This window comes from Hippoglossus stenolepis, chromosome 19, assembly GCF_022539355.2.
Source record: "Hippoglossus stenolepis isolate QCI-W04-F060 chromosome 19, HSTE1.2, whole genome shotgun sequence".
NCBI lineage: Eukaryota > Metazoa > Chordata > Actinopteri > Pleuronectiformes > Pleuronectidae > Hippoglossus > Hippoglossus stenolepis.
The window spans coordinates 14923421-14946381 of NC_061501.1; the positions used below are offsets into that span (position 1 = coordinate 14923421).

Below are 22961 nucleotides of genomic sequence, written 5' to 3' on the forward strand. Positions count from 1 at the left end.
GCGAGTTCATAGCAGGATTTCCGTTTTAATTTGCACATCGGAAATAGTGTAGCTCACACGTTCAGAAACCAAAGAAGAAGGGAAAAATCTGGCAATACCTGATAAACCAACCAACTGTATAGTCATTCATATCCAGTACATGATACATTAACACTACATTCCTGACTAACAATGTGGGGAATATTTTAGTTTCTCTCAGATTGAACATTTTAGTTGAGGAAGAAATCGATTGACATTTTCAAAGATTTATAAAATAGAAAAGCAGAAAGTAGGAGGATTTTCTCAAGCTGTCATTTCTTTAAACTACCAGGCCACTTCCACTACAATCATACACACAACCAAGTGCAACACTATGATAGAACTAGTTTGTTCATAACATTCATAGTCCATTGAAAGTTTCAGTTGAGACTTTGTATTGCCTGAAAGCTCAGAAACAAGTGGTGTATTGCTGTTATTCAAAAGAGATTCCCTTCATTGTGTAACAATAAAATCTGTCCTTTACAGTGTTTAATAAGACACGTAAAAGCCTCCTGTTCACATTTTAATTGTGCTCCATGAATCTCGCCTGTAAAATGAATAGTACATTCTGTAGAAAGTGTCTGGAGTTATGTAAATTGCAGCATTAAAAGCTCTCTCCATGTTCACCATCTTTGTGCCTTTCTTACATGTGAGAAGTTCATGAATAAATGCAGCCAGGTGAGTGTGAAAGAGGTGCAAATTTGTTTTTCCTGCGAGTGTGAGAGCTGCTCAGGGTTAATTCATTTACAGGCATTAATTTTTTCACCACCAACTCCCTGTGGTTGTCACACACACACCTGCATCTGCCTATGTGCATACTCACCAACACACACACACACACAGACAGACACGCACTGTACATTGACTTATAACACAAACTCTGTCCATAACCAAAACCTACTACATACCTATCCCTAACTTTATCCTTGAACCTTAAAACATGTCTTCACGTGACTTACGTCCCCATAAGGAAGACATGTCCTTGTAATGCAACTTTGTAGTCGGTGTCCCCACAACGTGGATAAGACCAGGACCGCACACCCATACATAGGGTGTAAACAAGCCCAGAGGTCAGAGGGGCAGTGACGACACAGGAGAACCGAAGCTTTGAGTCACTCTCCACCTCCAGTCTCTCAGTTTCCTGCTGATCCTTCGTACCTGATGGCGACGCCTGACTGTTTGATGTGTGTGACAGCGGTACAGAGAACACCACACCCTGCAGTTCCGATCTGGTCTAATCATGGACCCACCGCCGCGCACTCCTGCCGATCCGCATCCTGTCACCTGCAGGGGAAAAGGTCAATCCAGGTAACATCACAGCTCACAAGGCAGGTAACTCACGATGATTTGTCCCAAACAAACATGGCTGCAGCGACACTCCACCCTACTTTCATCTCTCTGTGGGTTTCCCAAAAACCACGCCCTCACACGGAGCTGGATCGTAGCCACCGTGAGGGCAGAGGTGTCGTCACAAACAGTTCCTCTAATGGTGCTGGGAAGCTCATCTGTGGTTCAGTTCATTTCTGGTCACAAAAGGATTTGAGGGTGAAAGCTTTTGCAGGGTGGGACTGATTAAAAGAGTATTCTATGAAACAACAAAAGGAGAAATTGTTTTTCCGATATTCGCAAATAACTATTTCAATATAGTTTAGTTAAATAATATTCAATTATCACAAACTATGAAATTCTCCAAAACAAGATACTTTCTCGATCCCGTGCAGGGAAACCGAGATGCAACTTAAAAAGATATAGTATAAAAATCTACCATGTACAAAATGAAGCACAAAGAAACAAAATAAAACATTCATAAATTGTACCCCAGTGTTGTGTAATTATTTTTACTTGATGCACTTCATTACTTTTATCCAGTTCATAGTGAGCCAACTCTTTCCCAGGACTTATGTCTTAAGGTCTCACAATGTTGACCAATCAGGTGCTTCTGAATACAAACCATATTAACATTCACCATCATACGCAGAATGCCTAAACCTTCCGTTTCTACTCTTTAATCATTTGCTATTCTACCCCATTGTCATCTGGAGTCGACATAAAGGACCATAATTAGAGTTAATACCACAATTGTTACTCTGATCAAGGAGGGGAAGGTGTTTTCAATCAGCTCTGTGACAGAGGTCTTATTGTTAGATTCATGATTTAAAGTGTTTTTTTCTTCATTTTGACCTCATTTATGACAAAAGACATTTCACTCCAGCGCCCGTACTACAGCGATCCACAGGACAAATGAAAATGTTTGATCGCTCCAAGAGCATCTTTCATCTCTGTGTTTTAACGGAGAGATTTAAAGAAAACTCTGGATATTAAGATGCTACTTTTGAGAGTTTATTCAACCCTAATGCAAAGAGAAACACAAAAAGAACACAAGGTTTAATCAAACACCTGAGGTTACTAATCTTTGCCCAAGTTCACACTGCTAAACTACTATGAAAGCATATATTTCTCAAACATATCTCCGACTAGGTGCATACTGGGAAACCCTCATGTGAGAACAAAACAATATAACATTATGAAAGCGTAATTTGCACATGTGTCTGTGCGCAGTAGGAATTAAAAAAGGAACAGGGTATTTTTAATGCTCAATGAACAATCATGGTTTAGTCCCTGGGGTCTCTGAGAGGAGTGTGAAGGCATCTAGATTGAGACTGAGGTGGTAAAATGTTCTTCAAATAGAGGGAGCAGCCTGGGTGACAGCAGAGATTAGATTAGCGTGATCGAGGCTATTGATATCGCTGCGGTTGTCCCCGGGGAAATGGTACGAGAGGTTTAATTCACAGGCGTCTCATGATCAAGAGAGGTAGGAGCTGTAGGAGCAGGAGAAAATGAGACACCTAAAATGATATGTGAAGTTTCCTGCACTCACAGGTTATAGTTTGAGTTGAGATATGGAGCTACCTCACCTGATCTGCACTGATCCTGGTTTGTCCACGTGACGAGACATTGTTCCTCCAACTATAAAGTCCACTTTGCTGGAGCCTGTTTGAGCTTGTTTAATTACTAGCGGCCTACATTTTTGCAAACCAGCACCCGCAAAACTCTGTACCCGATCCTTTATCCGCAAATATCTCCAAGCCCGATTTATTTCTTTACAGTATTTCTTTAGAAAAATGTCCTAATTCACTAAAACATAGATTTTTACAAACACCTTTCAAAGTGCAGATTTTCAAAAACTCTGGTCTCATGAGTAGCCTACATGTAAAGGTTAAGCATTTGTGAAATGATGGCATCACAGCCTACTGTTGCTTTGTGTATATCAACACTTTATACCCCAACCTTATAAGTTTGAAGAAAATCAGTTCAGTAGTTGTTGCGTAATCCTGCTGTTGTTTTGTCGTCTTCTCTCCCTTATAAAAAAAAAACCTACCAAAGTGTCTGCAGCCTAGCAGCTACTGCAAACGACACCAATCACTAAAGTCTGTTGTTGGATGCATTTATAATGAAGCCAAAATGTGAGCAAACATATTTGCTGTATAATAAAGTCGTACACTGTGGTTTATTGCCATCAAAGAGCCGGGCTTATCGATGTCTGCTTGTTGATCTCCACTGAGGTCTGTTTAATGATCTCCGTTGCTCTCCTCCTGCTATAAGCTGTCTGTCAAAATTCAATTAATTTGTCAGAGGTTATTGGCCTGCCAGTGCACTGCATTTTAATAAAGCTGAAGTGCTTTGATAAGACCTCGCTGTAATTGACACAGAGGAAGCGATAAAGCCGCCTTTATTTATTTCCTCTTTTTTTATTTTGCCTCCCGCAGTCGATGATTCCCCAGTGCAGCTTGATCGGCGCACAGAGGACGCATCCTTCAAGCCCTCTTGAAACTCGATCAAGAGTTTTCAGCGAGTGGTTTCATTTAAACTCCACTCTGGGTTTGTGGAAAAAAAAAAGGACAGTGACTTCCCAACGGTGAGACTGGTCTCTCCTTGTACGTGTCTTCTCTGTCAAGGCTGGCATACTGAGCTGACACGTCTCTTTTCCATCAAAGTGGCACATCTGGGCCTCCTGCAGCTGTAGTCAAATGTCACCCGGAGCCCCCCACAGGGTGATGCCAGCCCTGTGTAGGGTTACACCGCCAGAATTCCAGTGTCATTCTTGTGTCGCTGCCCACTATGACACCCACGGGTTATTCTCCCTTTGTCCGTTTTAAGAATTGTAATAGAAAGTTTTAAATATTTGATGAGCAATCGTAAGATAAAGGTCATTTTTCTGGCGTGATCATCTTCTGTTTTGTCAATAAGTATGATGTTTTCCCTTTCTATCTTTACCTGGAGATTATGTGTTTTGTCTTGTTTTCATTTGCTCTCTTATCACTTTAATTATGAGGCACTTTGTGACTAGTGTCTGTGAACGGTGCTACATAAATATACTTTTTTAGCTTAGTTATTTTACTTGTCTTAAGCATTTATCATGCAACATCACACACACTACATGTCAACAACCACCTTCTGCTTTCTTGTTGAGAAGTTTGTCTTCATCCTGTTACGTTTCCCTGAAGACCAACTGAACGCTAACGTGACTCAATATCGCAAAGATAGAAATAGAAGCAACTATTAAAGGTTTGTGGGGGAAATCTTAATTGTTCCTCAGATAGCACACAACTAATCGAATGTTATATATAGTTAAAGTATTTAACGGACCATCTGCAGCCCAAGAGTTGTGACCATTTGCTGGCGAACGTAGGTAAACTGGTCTGCTACCCTCAACAGAAGTGTCCACTCTCACCGTCCTAATGGACAATGTCTATGCAACCTGTCGCTAGCAGACACTGCCTCGTATTAAAGGAGAGCTCCATCAATTTTACAACCACACAGAGATTAGTGTACTATTATGAGTACTTCTCAGCCTGAACAGCGGTATAATGTCCACAGTGATTAAACTGCTTCCCATTTTAAAGGATTCAGAAGATTCAGAGTAGGCTTGATGTAGATACTTGGGACTAAAGATCAGGACATTTCCACCACTGCTGCTTCGTGTTTGACCGTTTTTGTGGAAATGTAGGACTAACCTGGAGTGTTCCTCTGACTACACGTTGACAACAACAGAACACAACTTTTATTTCACGAAACCTTTAAGTCCAAAATCATAATTATCTAAAACTGCATTTAATCCATTCAGCTGGAAACATTCTTTACTCTAAGTGTTTGCTTTTCAAACTTGTACTTTTCTAACTTGATATTAGAAAAAAAGAGGAAGCAATGAGGTCTATTACACTCAGTAACATGTCACTCTCATTAGAGTTGCAGGCTTAAAAACAGCTTTGCAGGTATTATTGCTATCTAAGGGATACCCTCCGAACATCATAAACAGTTTTCCATAAATAACCACTTAGCAACCAGGCACAAACATCACCCACATACACATTCCCCAGGGGGTGCAGCTATTCTGAGAAACCTTCCGTTCCTTCTTTCCTTCTGTCTCACAATCTTCAGCCTCAACAGAAGTGGATTGAGTATCGGATTTATTTGTCATTTCTGCGGCTGCTGCTCAGGTAGCTCATTTCTGCAAAGCTCCAAAGAAACGGTCAAGGCGAGGAGCCGGATGGATGCTGAGCTACGTGATCTTGAGCGAGATTTGGTAAATGCCTGAGGATAAAAATATACACAAGCCTTTTGACCCCCTCAGTGTTTTATTCACCTCTGCTCTCCGTCTCTGTTTTTTCTTTTACACCCATACAGACTTGATTGAGTAGATCTCAGACTGGCCTTGACAGGTTAAGTAGGACACGAGACACGACTCTCTGCAGGTCCTGGCCTGCTGCTCACTCACATTACCAGATACATCTGTTTGAGGTCTTTTCCTTAAAGGCCGATAAGTCATGTTTTCACGGGTCTCGTTTTGTACACAGAAGACCACGGAGGACAGCGGACTCGGCCGGAAGGCGTCTGAAAACGGGTTTTGAGCTAAACAGCTTGTTTTCCCTCGGACAAATTGATTTTGGCGTGTGCGCTTGTTGAATGCCACGTTTTCTGATTCATGATAACTCAACATGTTATGAAATCCCACGCAGGGCTGTGGTGTTTCCTCTGGGCAGATCATCTCATCATTTGATGCAGGAGGCCCTGGTCTCGTTCGGACATTTATTGGATAAGAGGAAATGTGATGTGCTATAATTTGGAGGCATCAAAGCACATACAGTAATTCTGCATAAATAGTTTATGTAAGACAGATTTTGTTTTTCTTACATAAGAAAACACTTATTAGTTTAATTCATCTTATATTTATGTACTGGTTTCACTAAAAACACCATTTCAGGCATGTGCAGTGTAAAAAAATCAAGTAGGAAGCTCGGGCCAACACGACCTAACCAACATTTTTGTCCGAACACGGCCCAACCCACCGGGCCCCGACAGGTCCTAACAGGTCACGACACATCCCGACAGTCTCAGGTCAGGTAGCCACCCTCTGAGAATTAGAAATTTTAATTCAATCATTACATTACAGTTAACGTTCTACTACTTTGACAGGGGGTCAGCTGGTGCCTCAGTCATTTTTATAAAGTCACACTGAGAATAAAATTCAAGTAAAGCACCTCAGCACTGAACTGAAGCAAAATACTTGAGTTACTTGAGTTTTTTTTATTATACAAACAATATTTTTTTGCTGTAGTGAAGGGTGTATATTATATACATATTCTGTTGACTTCTACTTTATTCTCTTGCCTACCTCTTGCCTGCTGCTGTAACAAGGGAACTTCCCCGGTGTGGGATCAATAAAGTCTGAACTTATCTCATGTTATCTTAATGTAATTTTCACCAATGCCAAACACAAAATGTACAAAAAAAGCATTTATCAGTGCAGATTCCAGAATGAAAAAAAAAATCTGCACGTGTGGGAGCTCAGAACCAGAACACATTTCTGTAAATATGTTTGTAAATGAAAACATAATACGCACAATTGATTTAAAAAAAAAAAAAAAGAGTCTGAAGGTCATTAATGAAGTGCCGGCCGCAGCCACGGTGCTAATTATAACCAGCTCAGGGTCTCGGCCGACCGGGAAACATAGTCACAGACGAGTGGAGGAATTAGTTTAGCATTAATGCAGGGACACTACACCCAGATCCCTCACTGGTCTGAGGGGAGATGAAGAGCTTCATCCCATCAGCTTGCATAATCGGGGCAAAGTGGGTTTACTGGACCTGGCTGTCTGGAGCATAAAAAAAGAGAAAGGTGTGTGTGCACGTGTGTGGTTGTTCCTGCTGGACAGGAATAAATACCAAATTCAGCTATAAGGTGCCTAATTAAGCTGTTCGTTGGCTGTGAAACATTATATCTCTGCCTTTCACTTCGTGTCCTCCTTGGCGAGAGAACAGGCCCGTAATCATTAATGAAATGGTATGGATGAGTCCTTGAGGAAATCCTCTGCCATGCTTGCATGAGCATCAATCATGTATTGACTGAGTGTGTCCGAAGACGGAGGGGGGCTCCAGAGTGTGAGCGGAATATCTGTGAAGTTTTGGGCCAGACTGGCTGCCCCCGTCTCAACTTTATAACAAGCTGTCAGGAGTGACTGTGTTATTAAAGTCTGACGTCGTACCTGTCACTTTCCTTTCTCTATCAAACTGAAACAACGACGCTCCTAAAAGGGGGAGTCTGAGCTGTTCGTATTTGTAAAAGCAGACGTTCCTTTAATGCAATGCCCTCCACCTGAAGCTCGTGTTCTAGCTGTTTGTGATATGTCAAGAGATCTGTCTCCCCCTAGCTTTAAGGGGCGTGGATGTGCAGATCATTCGTATGTGCGTAGGTTGAGCAGGTTGAGTCACTGGCTTCTCACTTATTCCTCCTTTGTTGAATCTTCAGCTCAATGAAACACAAGAGGACAAATGAATGTCTCACTCAGTGGATTGTTGGGAGACGAGAAAAGGTTGCGTGGCATTACAAGGATTTTTTTTGGCTCGTCAGTAAAATAAACTTCAGAAGGAAATCACAGTTATTATATTCTCCAGGGTGTCAGGCAAAAATATATTTTAGCACCATATTTGTGGAGTTTCTAGTGGCCACATGAATCATCACATCAAAGAAAATACAATGAGCTCTTAGAAATAATAGGAGCTGAATAATGAACCTTAATGTGTTCATTTGTATTAACAAATGAACACATTAAGAAGTGAAACCACGATCCACGAAACCACGATCCAGATGTCCACAATACCATCATCTGTATGTGAGTAAATGGCAGGGTATTACACAGCAGTAGTTCATTTAGTTGGTTTAAATCTGTTTATGCTCAAAAACAACTTGTCATGTTCTAGGTTCAAATTACAAGTTAATAATAACCTTGGGGATAAGGAAAGTTTACCGTCACGATTAAAAGTAAATACTGTTGTCGGTGGGAAACTCTGTCTTTATCCCTTCATATTTGTGGCTCTGTAATAACATCACATCGCTCCCCCTTTGCTCTCAAAGGACAGGAGTCACAATTACTATGGCAGCTCTGGCTTTGACCCCTTCGACGTAAGCATATGACGTTTTTTTGGAGGAATGAAGGACTGAGTTTCTTTTCTCCGAGGGAAAGTCTCCTGTTTGTCCATGATGACGCAATTCGCCTTTTTTTCATTGCACATCATCCTTTTTTCTAAAGCTCGTAGACAAAAAAAAAAAAAGGAGGGTTGGTATTTTTCTTTATCCTTTTGCCCTCCTTTGTCCCTCTCAGACTTAGTCTTGCTCTTGCAGTCGGTTCCTCCACATATGTCCCTCCTCGCTAAAATAGAGCTGCAGAGCCCTGGAGAGCAGAAGCTGAAGTGACGGCATGTCATCGCTGTCCCATATCAGTGACTCACTGAGGCCTGTGTGCCCCGGCCTGTCACCAGCCTGTCGCTCTCTCTTGCTTGGGCCGGTCGGTAGCACGATGTCTCATCACCTTGGCGCTGTTAACACCAGCCTCAGAAAATCCCCCCCCTCGCCCAATGTAAAGTTTCACAAGAGTTTTCCCGAGAGGAAGAAGCCTCTAAACTACCCGTCTCTCTCCCGGGAAAACCTTAAACTTTAGGATAAAACAAGAGAGCGTTCTGGGAAGACCTGAATGATTTCCACTGCTGGTCCATTTGGTTCACAGCCACAGTCTTCCCTTGTGCCAGAGGGAAGAATAAGTACCATCGACTATTGGAAACGCTGTGTTATGTCATTAGAGGAAACACATATAGCACCAGATTTGCGAGCTGTCAGGAAGAAGGAGAATAAGGAGGGAAGTGATATAGTGTGGACTTGGAAATGTGACTTAAATTACAAATAAAGGCTTAATGTGGTTTGGCAGGTGCCGCGTAGCATCCGGTCCCTAATATCCGAGCAAAATATTTAAAATTGTAATTTGTGGGTTGATAAAAGTCATAACTGAGGGCGTGGGTGGCTGCATGTCTGTGACGCTGATGTGTAGTAATAGAAATCTTCAAACCACAGATAGATAATATATTATAGAGCCGGACATGTTTGAAGAAAAAGGAAATTTAATTCATCTTTCGAGCGATTTTTTCTACAGTTTAGCTAAACTTCGAGATCTTTATCTGCTTTGGTAAGTGTCATTTAAACTGTGAAATTCGTATTTGATTTAGTTTTCCAGGTAGAAGAGTCTCTTACATACGGTTTAAAGTGTATTAAGTACTTTTCATTGACTATTATCGAAGGCAAAGCGAAATCACGAAGCCAAAAAACGGGGCTTAAATGACAAAGATATAAAAAAGTCTTGTTGTGATCAAGAAGAAATTAACATTAAGGAGAAAAATACATGTGACCCCTTGGTGTGCCTCTGCAGGGCGCTGTTAGTTGACGTGAGATTCATTATACTTAGGTCAGTTTCCATCACAACCACTCAGCATTAAAGGTGAAACTCATTAATCTTTAGCGAGAATCTCTGCACCTTGTTGAAGAAGGTCCTCGGACAGGACAGGTCACAAGATGTGATAAATATAGAACCTGTCGAGTAAAAGGGTAAAACTTGCCTTCGATGACATTCAACGGAATAAAAGCGGATATGATATCGAGGCTCAGTAAATATAGAAGTTAGATTTAAATATGACCATTTTTAAAGTAATATAAGATTAAATGTTTTCACCAATAACAAAACTGGTTTGAAAATGAATCATGTTTGTTGTTTTTTTGTGGCAGAAATGACAGAAATGTTAGCAGATATAGTGATTTAAGTTAACGTAAACTCAAAAGTTTGTTTGGTAATTGCAGAAAAACATTAATGAATGTTAAATTTCTTCAAATGTAACAGAAACATGTACTGTTTGAGTTTATGCAATCAAATAAAGCACTGAAACAAACAATTGTTGGGTTTGGTTCCTCTCATGGTCAGAGAAATGAAAACTAAAACACGAGCATGAGTCACTTATACAGACGAACTGACAAAGACAAAGTTGAACACACAAACTAAATGTCCAGTAAATATCCATAATCTAAAAAGTCCATACAACAGTATTTCAATAGTTCACTAAAGTTCAGAGGGCAGAATCATGACACTGTTTATTTCCAAATGGCTGATTACATCTTAAATCAGGTATAAGCAAAGTCTTTCATCTTTGTGAAAAAATTACCTTTATGCCATTTATCCTGTCCCTGCTTCCCTGTGTCCTTAAAGGTCAAGTAAGGAAAAATAGAGGTTGTTGCAGTGCGGAGGTGGGGGTTCAGACAGGTGTGGACAAACCACTGAGAGTGTGATTGATGGAAAAACCCTCTGAAGGACTCGGTAGAGCTGGCGGCTCTTACCGGCAGCAACCTGCCACAAACACAAGCCCACAAGGATCGACTCTCCTCCTCCGGCTCCACAGCGACGGCTACGCTCATTTCTCTGATTTCCTGTTAATACTGCATGGCTGTAACTAATTCTTCGCTCATCTGCAGTTCATCTAACATCCGCTCTATTTTTAACCCACTGGGAGAAAGAAACCAGGTGTGGTCTCATCTGGCGTTTCCTCCGCTGGTATGTAAGGGCATCGGTCGGGATGTCAACCCAGTGACAGTGCAGGATGTCAACACAGTGGGCGGGGCCGATAGCGCTCAATGTCACGGTACACCTGGAATTAACCTGCGTCTGGGTGATCTGGAGTAGACAGTCTGTACAGAAGTGTGACTTAGAACGATAATAATCATCGCTATAGCATTTTCATCAATAGCAACATAACAAAAGTTCGATATATACATATATATCGATATATGGTCTGTGCCTTGTGCAAGCACAGTACCCATAATGTGTTTTAATATTCTACCTCGTATTTGTGACATGATTTGCTGTTTGGCAAAAAAAATCAGTCTGTAAACTTTGAAGAAATATTTTAATTATCATGAATATTATCGATATCGACTGATATGACATTTATTTTTTATCTTAATAAAAGTTTTGGCCATACTGCCCACCCCTATATCTGCTGTAATATTCAGTAACCCCTTTATTTGGTACATCCAGAGAATCTATTGCAATCCAATACAACTTAGCCATGAATTCTACCCTTACAACGATAATATGTCCAGTTGTAAGTATTTCGTTAATATTATTCAGGTGGTCAATAGTTTGCATTATATCAGGAAGTGTATTTCAATTTTACTGTGTTTTTAAATGCCTTATGCAAACCAAGGGAAATGTCACGGTGTATAAAACTGACCAAACAAATAAGCGTTGACTTGCCTCATGAAAAATTGAACGTTTTTTTAATGGCTGCCCACAACAGCACAAAATGGAAATATTCTAAATGTCCTCTGCATCATGTCATACACACATTTAACGAAGATTCTGCCTGACATAGCTGGTATTTTTAGAAACGTCCGCCAGAAGTGAAAATTAAGCTGCACAGCACCAGTTTGTAGATGTCTTCCCTAAACATACTATTATCTAAAATATCATGATCAACATTTTCTCTAGAGCAAGAAAAACCACCTCAGACTCATCACATCAAAACCTATCGTATCTATCTTCAAGCCTATTGTCTGAAGTCCTCACCTGGAGAAGTTCAATGTCACTGTTTAATGTTGTATCAGCGCTGACAGACGATGGATCAATCAAAGATAATCTTAACAACCACCCGAATGCCACATCACTCAGGGATTCTTGGCTGTAATCTATATTAAACAGGAGCCTTTGGCACATTTTTCATTTGCATTGATATATTCCCCCGTCCCCCCCAGAATGGAAAACTTCCACGACTTTGTTTACTTCTCTCACAGTGGAATACAGCCTGCAGCGATGCATATCCACTGTGATGCAACATGACCCGTCACTGACACAGAAACAATATTTAGGAAGAGCTTCCCAAGCGAAATAATGAGGTGTCATTTGACGCTAAGCCGACATGAGGAAGTAGCTTTTGAGTCTTTACTGAGGTTTGGCAGAGTTTTACCTTTTAAAAGGAATCGTCCTGCTCTAAAAACTGAAAGAACAAAAACAACTTTTTGACTATTACTACTCACTGTTGCCAATATTCTTCTGCACCTTGTCGTGTGTGTGTAGAAATGCATTAATCAGACCAAGAGCAGCAAGCAGAGTCGGGACACACATGGAAACAGAGCTGTCATGACTCTTTCTCTATTCAACGAAGCCAAAAGATTTGTAAATCCAGCACAGAGTGATTTCCTGCCTGCTGCCATCCACCTGTCAGCCATTTTGACACCCAAGCTCCTAATATCCCTCAATTTATCTCCGTCGGTGACTATTTTGGACTGGCTGCTCATGTCTGGATGTTCAAACACCCCTTTTTTTTTTGGTTTCTTACCCTCTCTGACACCTTTTCCTGGACTCACACTGACACGTGCCGCTCGCTGACAGACAGATCCTTACATGAGTGACACGAGGTATCCCGTGAATGAATATGGATGGAGCTGTCCATCTGCCACGTTAGGCAGATGGACAGACTGAACGGTGATGGGGGCCCAGCGAGAGGCTGAGACGGCAGAACAACGCTCAATTTGAACGAGGCTCTAATATTTTTCCAGGGGGTGGGGGGGATATTTTCAGTTGCGTTTTATACCCCCTCGTAAAACAGAGTGAGGAGGCTTGACGTTTGAACTATTAGCTTTGAGCGAGCAGGGAACATGAGGAGAGCGACTGTCAGAATTAGCAGAGGCAGAGAAAGAGGTTTGGGTTCGCCTGACACGGAAGAGACACGGATCTAAGCATGTTTGCATACGTGTATTTCTATGCACGGTGGCACCCTGGACTCGACGCCAGTTAGAAGATCAAACGTGCTAAAGCTCGCATTCAGACCAGTGGCCAATTAGGAGTCTCCATTCCACCTGACGAGCTCGTCTCTGGATAGGTGACGGGGCGCAGCCGCATGAAGCGAAACCCACACGTTGACAGGGAGGACTAATTAATGTAAATCAAAGTAAAACTGATGACACGAGATGTAAATAAATAATTAGAATGAAGCATCTGGGATCAGTGGGGATTTAATGACAGCAAATAAAAGCACCTAGCGTCTGGTTGTTTCTCGGCCCCCTTGACGCGGTGGTGTGTGCTTGTTAGCTTTTGGTGGACAGCGGTGTGCGGCGGGACTTCCTGTTTGTCGGCAGCACTGTCGCCATGACTGGAATCCAATGCGATGAGAGTGGACCCAAACAGTCAAGGGTTAGGGTTGTAAAACCAAAACAATGAGCTAAAAGACACCAAAAATATTTTGGCTTCGTTTTTGTACACGATGAGATGAGATATTCTCAAATATACCTCACATGCACATTGAGTACGTCCTACTCCTACGAGATAAAACACAATGACCTGTCGTCTGTAAATTGGTGTTAAGGGCATCGTAAAACTTGTATTAAATTACCAGTTAAGTGTAATTAAACTTTGATCTAAGTGTTATTCCACTACTTAACCATCCATTCACTTCAACTGGAAACCGTGTTCATGTTCCTCTTGTGTATCTGTTACACATAAGTCCGGATAATGTGGCTGTTCAGCACCAAAGGATGAAAGTGTGAGATGTGGGAGCTGCAGCGTCTCAATTTAGCTCCTTAAAACTCTCGTCTCTCTTCCTCTTCTCTCTCCGTTTGTATATTTAATGGCAGCCAGATATATCTTGTCCCTCGGGTGACTTTGAAACATTTCATAAAATACATGGCACTACGTTAAATCAGATTATATTACCAGAGTCTACATCCTCATAAATACATTTAGGATAAGATATTCAGCGGAGCGCTTGCTTTGATTCCTCTCATCTCAAATTTAGAGGTAAATGAATCCTTTGAGAAGAAGAAATTATAATGTGAATGTGTATCAGACAGGAAATCAAAGCTCACCATATTGCCAGTATGAAGACCTGAGTTTTAAAAAAACACTTACATTAAATATTAAGGTCTCTGCTGATTAATAAAGGAATCTGAGTCAGAGAGCATGAAGCCAGTGACTGTGACAAACCAAAAAAACAATAAGAAATTGTGAAAAAATAAGAATCCACTTATAAAAATATCTAGGGGTGTTTTTTCTTTCTTTCAGAATCGAAGCAACGTACTGAAGTTGTTGCCATAAACATAAGAGTTTGTGGTAATACATTTATACCTTGGGAGTTGTTCCTACGTCTGCTCGCTCAACTTCAGATTTCACATTCTCTCTGATGATGCTGACTGACGAAACTGCTAATGTGTTGCTGCTCGTTCATTGTGGTTCCCACTTTTTGAGAAGTTGAGAGTGTGTGCCGAGCGAAGGCAGCGCCGGCGACGGGGCCTTGGGATTGAGACAGATGAGGAGACTCAGCTCCTCGTAGGAAATAGTCATCTTCCCTCTCTCCCCCGCGTCCTGTGGGAGATCTGGCTGTGATGAGAGCCAGTTTGCTGCACGGCTGTCTCCAAACCAAAGGCTTTGTTTTGCCCCTCTGCGAGCCGAGTTGTTGACAAAGCTTCTGACTATTTACAGCAACATTTTTCTCAGACTCTCTCTCATACCCAGAATTACATGGGAAATATGTCTGCCGGTTTACCACGGGCAATATTGGAAATTCTCTTGTGATAGTTTACACAGTGGAGGAACTGCACAGAACCCCTCCTTGCCGCACTTAAGCATGACTAGCAAAGCGTTTGATCTGATCAAAGGGTGTCGGAGCAACTTCGGAAGAAGTGACTCACTGAAATCTTAGCGCACTCCTGCAAAATGAGGGGTGGGCATGGATTTGAAAGAGCCACTTAGCCAGTTGTTACTTGTCAAAGTTGATTTATTAGTCAGGTGTCTGATGCTACATTTGCCGGATCTACGTATTCTTTTGAAAACGCTTCAACTCCGCTGTGGATCTGCCGGGCGTCCACACAACTCCAGAGTTTTAGAGCCGCAAAACAGAGAAGTTTTCCTCTGCAGACAATGTTCCTTCTTACCACTTAGAATTAAGGTAGAAACACCAACATTTTATAAAAAAACAATTAAAAAAGTAACTCACCCCTGCAGATCTAGCTTGGTAGTTTTGACCAGTCGGCTTGAAGGATGATGAATTAGCATTGAAAGAGCAGAATACTGGAGGACATCAATGAAAAGCCACTGGCAATTCATAGATGAGTGAACATTTCGCTGAGTCGACTTTTCAAATCTGTGGGAACACAAACACTGATGTAAAGTCCTGAGCCCACCTCACTGTATAGTTGAGTACATCTCCATCTCCACCTCCACCTCGCTTATGACACATTATCATTTTATTATCAGTTAAATTACGTCATAATTACATTAAGGGTAACCTTTAACCACGTCTATTATACACCTACAAGATGCTTTAGAACTTTAATAAGAATTGTTTTCTTCATTGTGATTGCACGTCCATGAAACCACAGCAAACATGAGCTGCTCATGAGTTTTGCATCCTTTTAGTGATACTAATTTATATCTCACAAAAAGGACAAATGAAGTCTGTCTTTCCTTGTTACTGTCATCTACTGTTCTTAATTGAGTCCATGGCAACATTATACTTCCTGTTTCTCCTTTACCACTGTGGGACCTGACGTCATGAAGTCAAAAGTCACGATCATTCATTAGTATGAACTTTTTGATGTTGCACAGGTGGTGGGAGAAATCAAATGAATATTCTGATCAATCTTTACTGAAACATTCCTCAACAAAGTACTTCTCTGGTTTTCATCATTAGCTCACGTCAGGCTCGATAAGGAGAAATGGAAGCTGCTGCATTGTGTGTGTTTTAGAGAGAGAGAGAGAGCATGACAGGGTAATGTGTAAAAGATCCTGCTGGACTCACACTCTGTCTTCATTAGCTGTGATGTATACTGTGCTGCAGTGGCCGTAACTCATCCTCATCTGCCTTTAAGACAGCGCTATTCATCCCCACACGCTGCCACACCTCCGCTCCATCCTCTGGATACCACAGACTCATTAGGGAGGCCCTGCCTTGTCGGAGGAGGCCGGCTGTGGCCTTTGCTGACAGAGAAGATGGCATCTTTCAGAGGAAACAAGGAAAATCCACGGACAAATTATCTATTGAACTAAGTGTCCTTTAGAGAATTGTTCAAGAAAAAAACAAAAAAACATCTTTAAGCGATTCTGTATAATACTGGGAAACATTTTGAGAATCAGTTCAAACACCATGAAATGTAAGAAAATAAAAAATACTTTGATCATCCTTAAGACACATATTGTGCCAGAGATTCCTCAAAAGGCAAATATTAAAAGAGAAAAAACTCTGTTTATCTGATTGCAATTTGGGAAGTAAGGTTCAAAACACAGCGAAAACAGAAATGCACTTTCATCTCTCCAAAGGCAGCCCTGTGGTTAACTACATAAAAAACGTACCCCAACCCAAAAAGAAATCAAAGGTCCCGCATGCATGAGGAGAAGTGCAGATCAAAAGGAAACTGGTATAGAAGCATTTTGGTGTTGAAACTTTATTAAAAACAGAGAAATACTGATGTGACAAGTGTTTAAAATCAGTCATTAGTCCACAGTGGTGGGCCAGGGATGAAGAGGAGAGGAGGAGGAGAGGGTTCACCAGGGGAGTTGGGCTCTACAGTGTGACTGTGGGTTTGTCCTCATCTTTAGAAATGTCTGCCGGATCGTCTGCGGGTGTCAGAGTGAAATAGCTCGTGTGCTGAAACTTGAGCACCTCGTTGCCCCAGCTGGTCCATCCGGGCTGCAGGCTTCGAGCAAACAGCTCCAGGCACGAGGCGTCCGCTCCGACGTACCGCTTCAACACCTCTGTGGAGAAGAAGAAGAAACAAGGAAGATTAATGATCAGGAGTAGATTAAGTCACTGTAGCGTCCTGACACACAAAAAAATGTAAAGTTCAATAAATGACAAGTATCAACCAATGGGTGCACAAAACACATAAAACATGTTCAAATGGTATTTTCTGTATCACATGAAAAATGTGTGCATGCACTGCTCTTTATCTTCTGTGTCACATTCAGTATGTACATGCATTGTGTCCTGTGAATATGCCGGTAACAATAAAAGCTATTTCAAGCGATTCTCAAGTACATACATTACATGGATGTTGCAGAAATAATCACATCCATGAAATACTTTCTTTTAACCACTAGTCGAAGTAGGGAGCAGCGTTCTTATGAATGGGTCCCTGCTTTGACTATTTGCATACAAATGCAAGAGGCAACTTGTCTCTTAGAAATTACATTTATATACAGCTAAACTACATCTGGTTGTTAGCACTGCCACCTCACAACTTCTTTTAATTGGAAACTCAGATTTTCCATCATGGGTGGATGGATGAGCTGTGTGAGCGTGTATCGCTTGTTTTCTATCTTCCTTGATAGGATAAATGTTCCTTTGTGTATTTGACAAGTCTTAATTACATTGATAGAGAATTTATCAGTAAATTGTTCATAAACAACACAAAAAAAGCCGATCTCGAAGTACAAGATCCACGAAAGCAATATTACACTTTTAATGGTTTTGTTAAAGCACCCATGTTTGCTGTCATGGTTACAATAATAAAAATGTGGTTATGGTTGCAGTTATGGATAAAAGAAACAACCAAGACTATCGTCCGACTTCATCCTTTATTCCTGTCATAATTACTACAGCTGCTAGAGGTTCCCTCACAATAAAGCACAACTATGCGTCGTAACAAGCGGCTGCACAAGGGACCTATGAGGTCGTTGTTTTTACAAGAGGACAGAAAAGTGGCTTTGCAATTTATTTTTATGAGTAAGGACATGCATTCAGCAAGAATGCGCACAATGCAGTGACCCTGATGCGTTCAGGTGCCACGGTAAGAGGGGAGATGCCCTTCTTGCCCACTTGGTAATCGAGCCTTGAACAGGACAAAAGAGGTAAAACATCCATTTGAAAATTTGAATAAATTGAAAGTTGGGCTGTAAAATTCCTGCAGTGCATCCATTTCTTATCGGAGTACTTTTCTTGTTACTCGGTAATAGAACAGCACTAGCGACGCTCCAGCTCCATCACACCATTGAATAGGTTTTTTTCTCTCTGGACTGGAAGTGACCTTGAGTCTTTAAGTGATGATATTCCAGCAGCACACCTGACAGATACGTTTCCCTTCCTCTGCCCCGGTGCGACACTACCTGCTCTTGTGCATGCTCAAACCCGCCCTGACACTCGACTCAGCCAACACTCAGGGAGTTAATGAGCTCAAAAGCCTCGTCCCCTAAACCCATCCAACCTGCACAATGTGGTGTCCTGCCTCCAGCTTTCTCATCCGATGTATGTCAGGGAGACAGAGTCACCGAATGGAAAGGCCAAACATGCAGCTCTCCGACTAATTCGTCCCGAAGCGGTGACTCAGCTCTCAAAGTTGAACGGAGAATAAAAGGTCTAATTATCCTCTTAACTCTGAAATGGGACACAGAGTGAAACTTCTGCCAAGAGAAGGCTTGTGGCAGAGGAGGGTGTGAACTCAACTGTTCTCTGGACGAGTAACATAACAAGTCCTAAGTTGTCTTTTAATTGTGAAATCCAGAACTGTTGTAAAACAGTTTATACAATACAGTAGAATTACAGTATTAACTTCAGGTTTTATATCATACTTTTCCTTTATATACTTCTCATCCAATTTGCACATCTCTATATCAAATTCGAATAAAATATCTGCAACACAACCACGGCATTAATCATTATCATTAATGATGGAAGTAAAATGCCATGACCTGCAGTTTCATTTTCCGTATCACTCACAAATGACTTTGATTCTCAGTGCAAATTTGGAGTCCCTCAGGATTGAATTCTTGGTCCCATGTTAATCTTCACACACTTCTAAATGAACATAAAATGTTTTTAAGTTTGGGTCTTGTTTCTATTTATATTTTCTCTATATCAATGGAAAGCTTATTAAAAAATTCAAATGCAGACAAAGCTTGAATCATGAATGAAAAGCAATGTGCTGACCTCTTTGTTGTCCTATGTCTGGGGAGATTCAAGTCAAAGTTCAGTTACTTGCTGCAATTACTCTTAAAAGCTGCTCTAATCAATATTTTTATATTAACCATGAATGAAATGACGAATTTATAATCTGAAGACAGTTAGTTGTGGTGTCAAACCTATTGAGAATCGCTAAACTCGAGCCTGGAATTGTTTTCAATGGACAAGCACTGAAAACTGACTGTACACAACCTGTTCAGACGTGGGGGAGCGTTTTGCACATAAAAGGTCAGATATTTCCCTGAGGATTGGTTGAGAGCAGAGAAGGAGAGAGAATGTTGGTCTTAAATTTGCTATATCAACTGTATGAGGTGATGATACTTCAAAGCTTGTTCTGCTGCCCCCATGTGGCCAAGGGAGTCTGGGTTATTTCTGAAAAAAAAAAAAATAAGCATATGATCTAACCTAATTTGGGCTTAAAAGATTTCACGGATCAAATTTACAACAAAGAGGGGACTGAATCAATTACTTCTTCCTCAGAGGATCCCAAAAATGCGGATCAATATTGGGAAGTCAAACGCTCTACAAGCAACCCCTGGTGGCGAAGCTGCTCCCTACACCCAAAAGAGCCGGAGGGATTTTGAACCATCTGACACGTTGCAGTGTCACAGTCTCACACGTGTAGGAAACAAAAGACAATCGGACCATTGGAATCAGGGTTTCAAGACAAGGGGTGAAGTGCAAAACGGGAAAGTCGACCGAGAAAAAGCTTAATGCTGCAGCTGCCAATGAAACATACTGGTGCACAGATTACAGTGATTACAGGCGCAGTCCATTTCCCAATCAACCCACAAACCCTGGCAGTGTGATGGAGTCATTGAAACACTAATTAAAATACCATTTTTCACAATTTCTAAAGTTGCGGAAGGGGGGGCATCAAAGTGCAATACCCCCCGTGCTCTCTTTTTGCAGCTTGACCATCTGGCAAGGATGTGTTGTGTCTGTAGCGGACTAATGGTGTCCCCTATCTCTCCATGGCAACCGAGGATGTCAGTGACAGTAGCGGGACAGAAGTGGGTCAGGGTTTCTCGAGGCGGCGGGCACGAGGGCAGTGGCGTCACACCGACCGGGCTGCCCGCTGGCTCGAAGCAGACCCAACGAGCTGGACTCGAACACAAAGTGCGGCCCGGTTTTAAAGGACGATAGCTGGAGATGAGGATAAGAGAGTTCAGGGAGCTAAATGTTTAAGAGGTCGAGAGACTTTTAAATTAGATTTCTGGAATTTCTAGTTTTCTAATCGATTGCAGGAGCGAACAGAAGAGAAAAATCACCCCTCAAGTGACTAGGTGTTCATTTTCATCTTAGATATTTGATTTTTATTGGCAGATCTGGGTCAAGCTCTTCTAATATTTGCCTCAGTGCAATTATCATCTACTACACTCGCAGATTTGAGCCGCACCCACTGCCGTCAGAGCTTTCTTGCCTCTCGCAGAACAACAGAAGAGGCATTGTAGCTGGAGATGAAACACAATTATAGATGCTACTCATTCAAGCCGTTTGGTAGTGCAGACACAAATAAACATTTAATCACTAGTGTAGCTGAGTGCACCTAAATAAAAATGTTGCTTGGAGGAAACCTGAGAGGCTTTGCACTGAGCAAAGAATCCCATATGGAGACCGCACACACATCTGTTTACGAATCCACTTACTCTCTACGGTATCACAGCTCCACAACAGCATCTGTATGTTGCAAATCAATGCATTTCAACAATAACCGGCCACGAGTGTTAGGCGAAGGCTTTTCTGTGCTTCTGAAAGGGCACTGGCCGACACTGGCTGTGTTTTTCGCTCTCCGTACCGCACAATAAATTGCATTCCCCTGAGAGGGAGGGAAATGACGTCAAGCCTCGCTTGTTCACAGTCCCTGCATATTCATCGTCAAGGTCTTACGTTGATTCCAAGTAGCGGAGTTCGCTTTGGACACTAGTCTTGCCACAACACCACAATAATGGCAAACAGGAGGAATTGGACACATCTGAGCAGCAGGAGTTCAAGCTTTGACAAATCCAACCTGTCACGGGTTGAGGATTCAAGCCCTGCAGTTATTATGGATACAGTAGAGATCCTGTGTTGCGTGTCTGAGCAGTGATCTCTCTCCAACAACATCTGCAACCACTAGTGGGGTTCTCAAAAGAAAATTCTAACTTTCTGCAGAAAGCACATCAGATATTTCCACTTATATAATGAGATAAATCAATACTTTTTACTTGAGTATGTTCATTCTTCATACAAAAGCATATTGCCTTCATAATTTTGACCATTTTGAATTTTAAACTGGAAGAAAATCTAGATGGTGCAATTTAAAAACCTGAGTGACTGACTCTGTCTTAAACCATTGATTTGCATGTGTGGTAGCAGGCTGTCGTAGGATTTAGAGCTCGTCACTGAAGCTGCACAGCGAGATAACAATCAGTGATGTTGCAGCATTGCCCTCTGGTGGCACAGTAAAACACAACTGTACTGGTAGATGCAGTGGAAGATATGCACCTGAGAGTGAGGGCTTCTGGGAGTGGAGAGCTGATGGGACGCTGACAATCAAACGCGAGTCTTCTACAGGAACCTCTGACGTCTCTGAGGAGCTGAAAGTGGTCAAACAAATATGATTAGGAGACATTAAGGGTTATCATACTAAATGTTAATAAAACTGACACACGGAAGTCACCTCGTGGAGGGATCTGCAGAGGGACGGTATCGGCCCAGAAGCAGCACTTCATACGGCTTCTTGTGCGGTGAATCCAGCGGATACACAAACTGTCCAGATGTGGTCACCTGAAGGAAAAGAGCGACCCCTTTAAATCATCTGGAATCCCACCAACAGGTTGAGAGCTGTATCTGTTCATCTATCCGTACCTTGACCCAGAGCCATTGGGCTACGACCTCTAACCCCCAGTGTGGATACAGCTCCTCACGGACGAAGCGCAGGTGGCTGGGCCGGTTTGTGACCCAGGTGACAACCAAACAGTTCGTAGACGCCAGTAGAGGGATAGGGAGACGTTTCAGCTGGGATGAGGGGAGAGAGCTGTATCTGCAGCGGGAAAAACAATGATTACATAAGATAAGATAGTAAACGCAATCATCATAACCTTCACCACTTCAACATGACGCTTAACAAGTCTCTACTTAATGAATTACTGATCTACTGGACTAATTTAAAGGCCATAGTGAGCAGTGGTTCGGTCTCGGTGCCTCTCTGTGTTTCCAAAGATAAATCTGACAGATCTCAAGGTGATAAAGGAAAGAAATGAAGAGGGAAGAAAAACTTTTGGGATTGTTAAGTTTGACTGTTTTCTATGTTTTTAGCCATGAACGCTACTTTAACTGCTTTGCCTCTAGAGCCACCAGCAGATTAAAATGTGCACAACTTCGGTGAAATGGCTCAATATCTTGGGTGGATTAGAAAAAAATCTCGCAAAAAAATCAAGGTGCTTAGGTGAGACGTTAGTGATCCCCTCACATTTGCTCTTGCTGTTGAAATTAGTCATTTTCAAGTATATGGAATTTTATAATTGTCAGATGGATTGCCATGAAATTTGCTGCACATTCATCAGCTCAAATACTTGCCTGATGCTTTGTTTCCTGAGCAACTGTCTGCAAAACATTCCCATCAACCTCGGCCGCTCTTA

General features: G+C 41.8%; 1 protein-coding gene across 1 annotated transcript in view; it reads right to left on the bottom strand.

The window, feature by feature from the left end:
* Nucleotides 1-22961, bottom strand: part of mettl4 (methyltransferase 4, N6-adenosine) — a 25640-nt gene continuing 2679 nt past the window's right edge. The window contains exons 5-10 of the mRNA XM_035142622.2: nt 22189-22363; nt 22001-22107; nt 21826-21917; nt 16183-17135; nt 15379-15525; nt 1-1302 (exon numbers count right to left, since the gene is read on the bottom strand). Coding sequence (XP_034998513.1) covers nt 16945-17135; nt 21826-21917; nt 22001-22107; nt 22189-22363 — 565 coding nt within the window. The 3' untranslated portion in view covers nt 1-1302; nt 15379-15525; nt 16183-16944. The remainder of the gene's footprint in view (nt 1303-15378; nt 15526-16182; nt 17136-21825; nt 21918-22000; nt 22108-22188; nt 22364-22961) is intronic.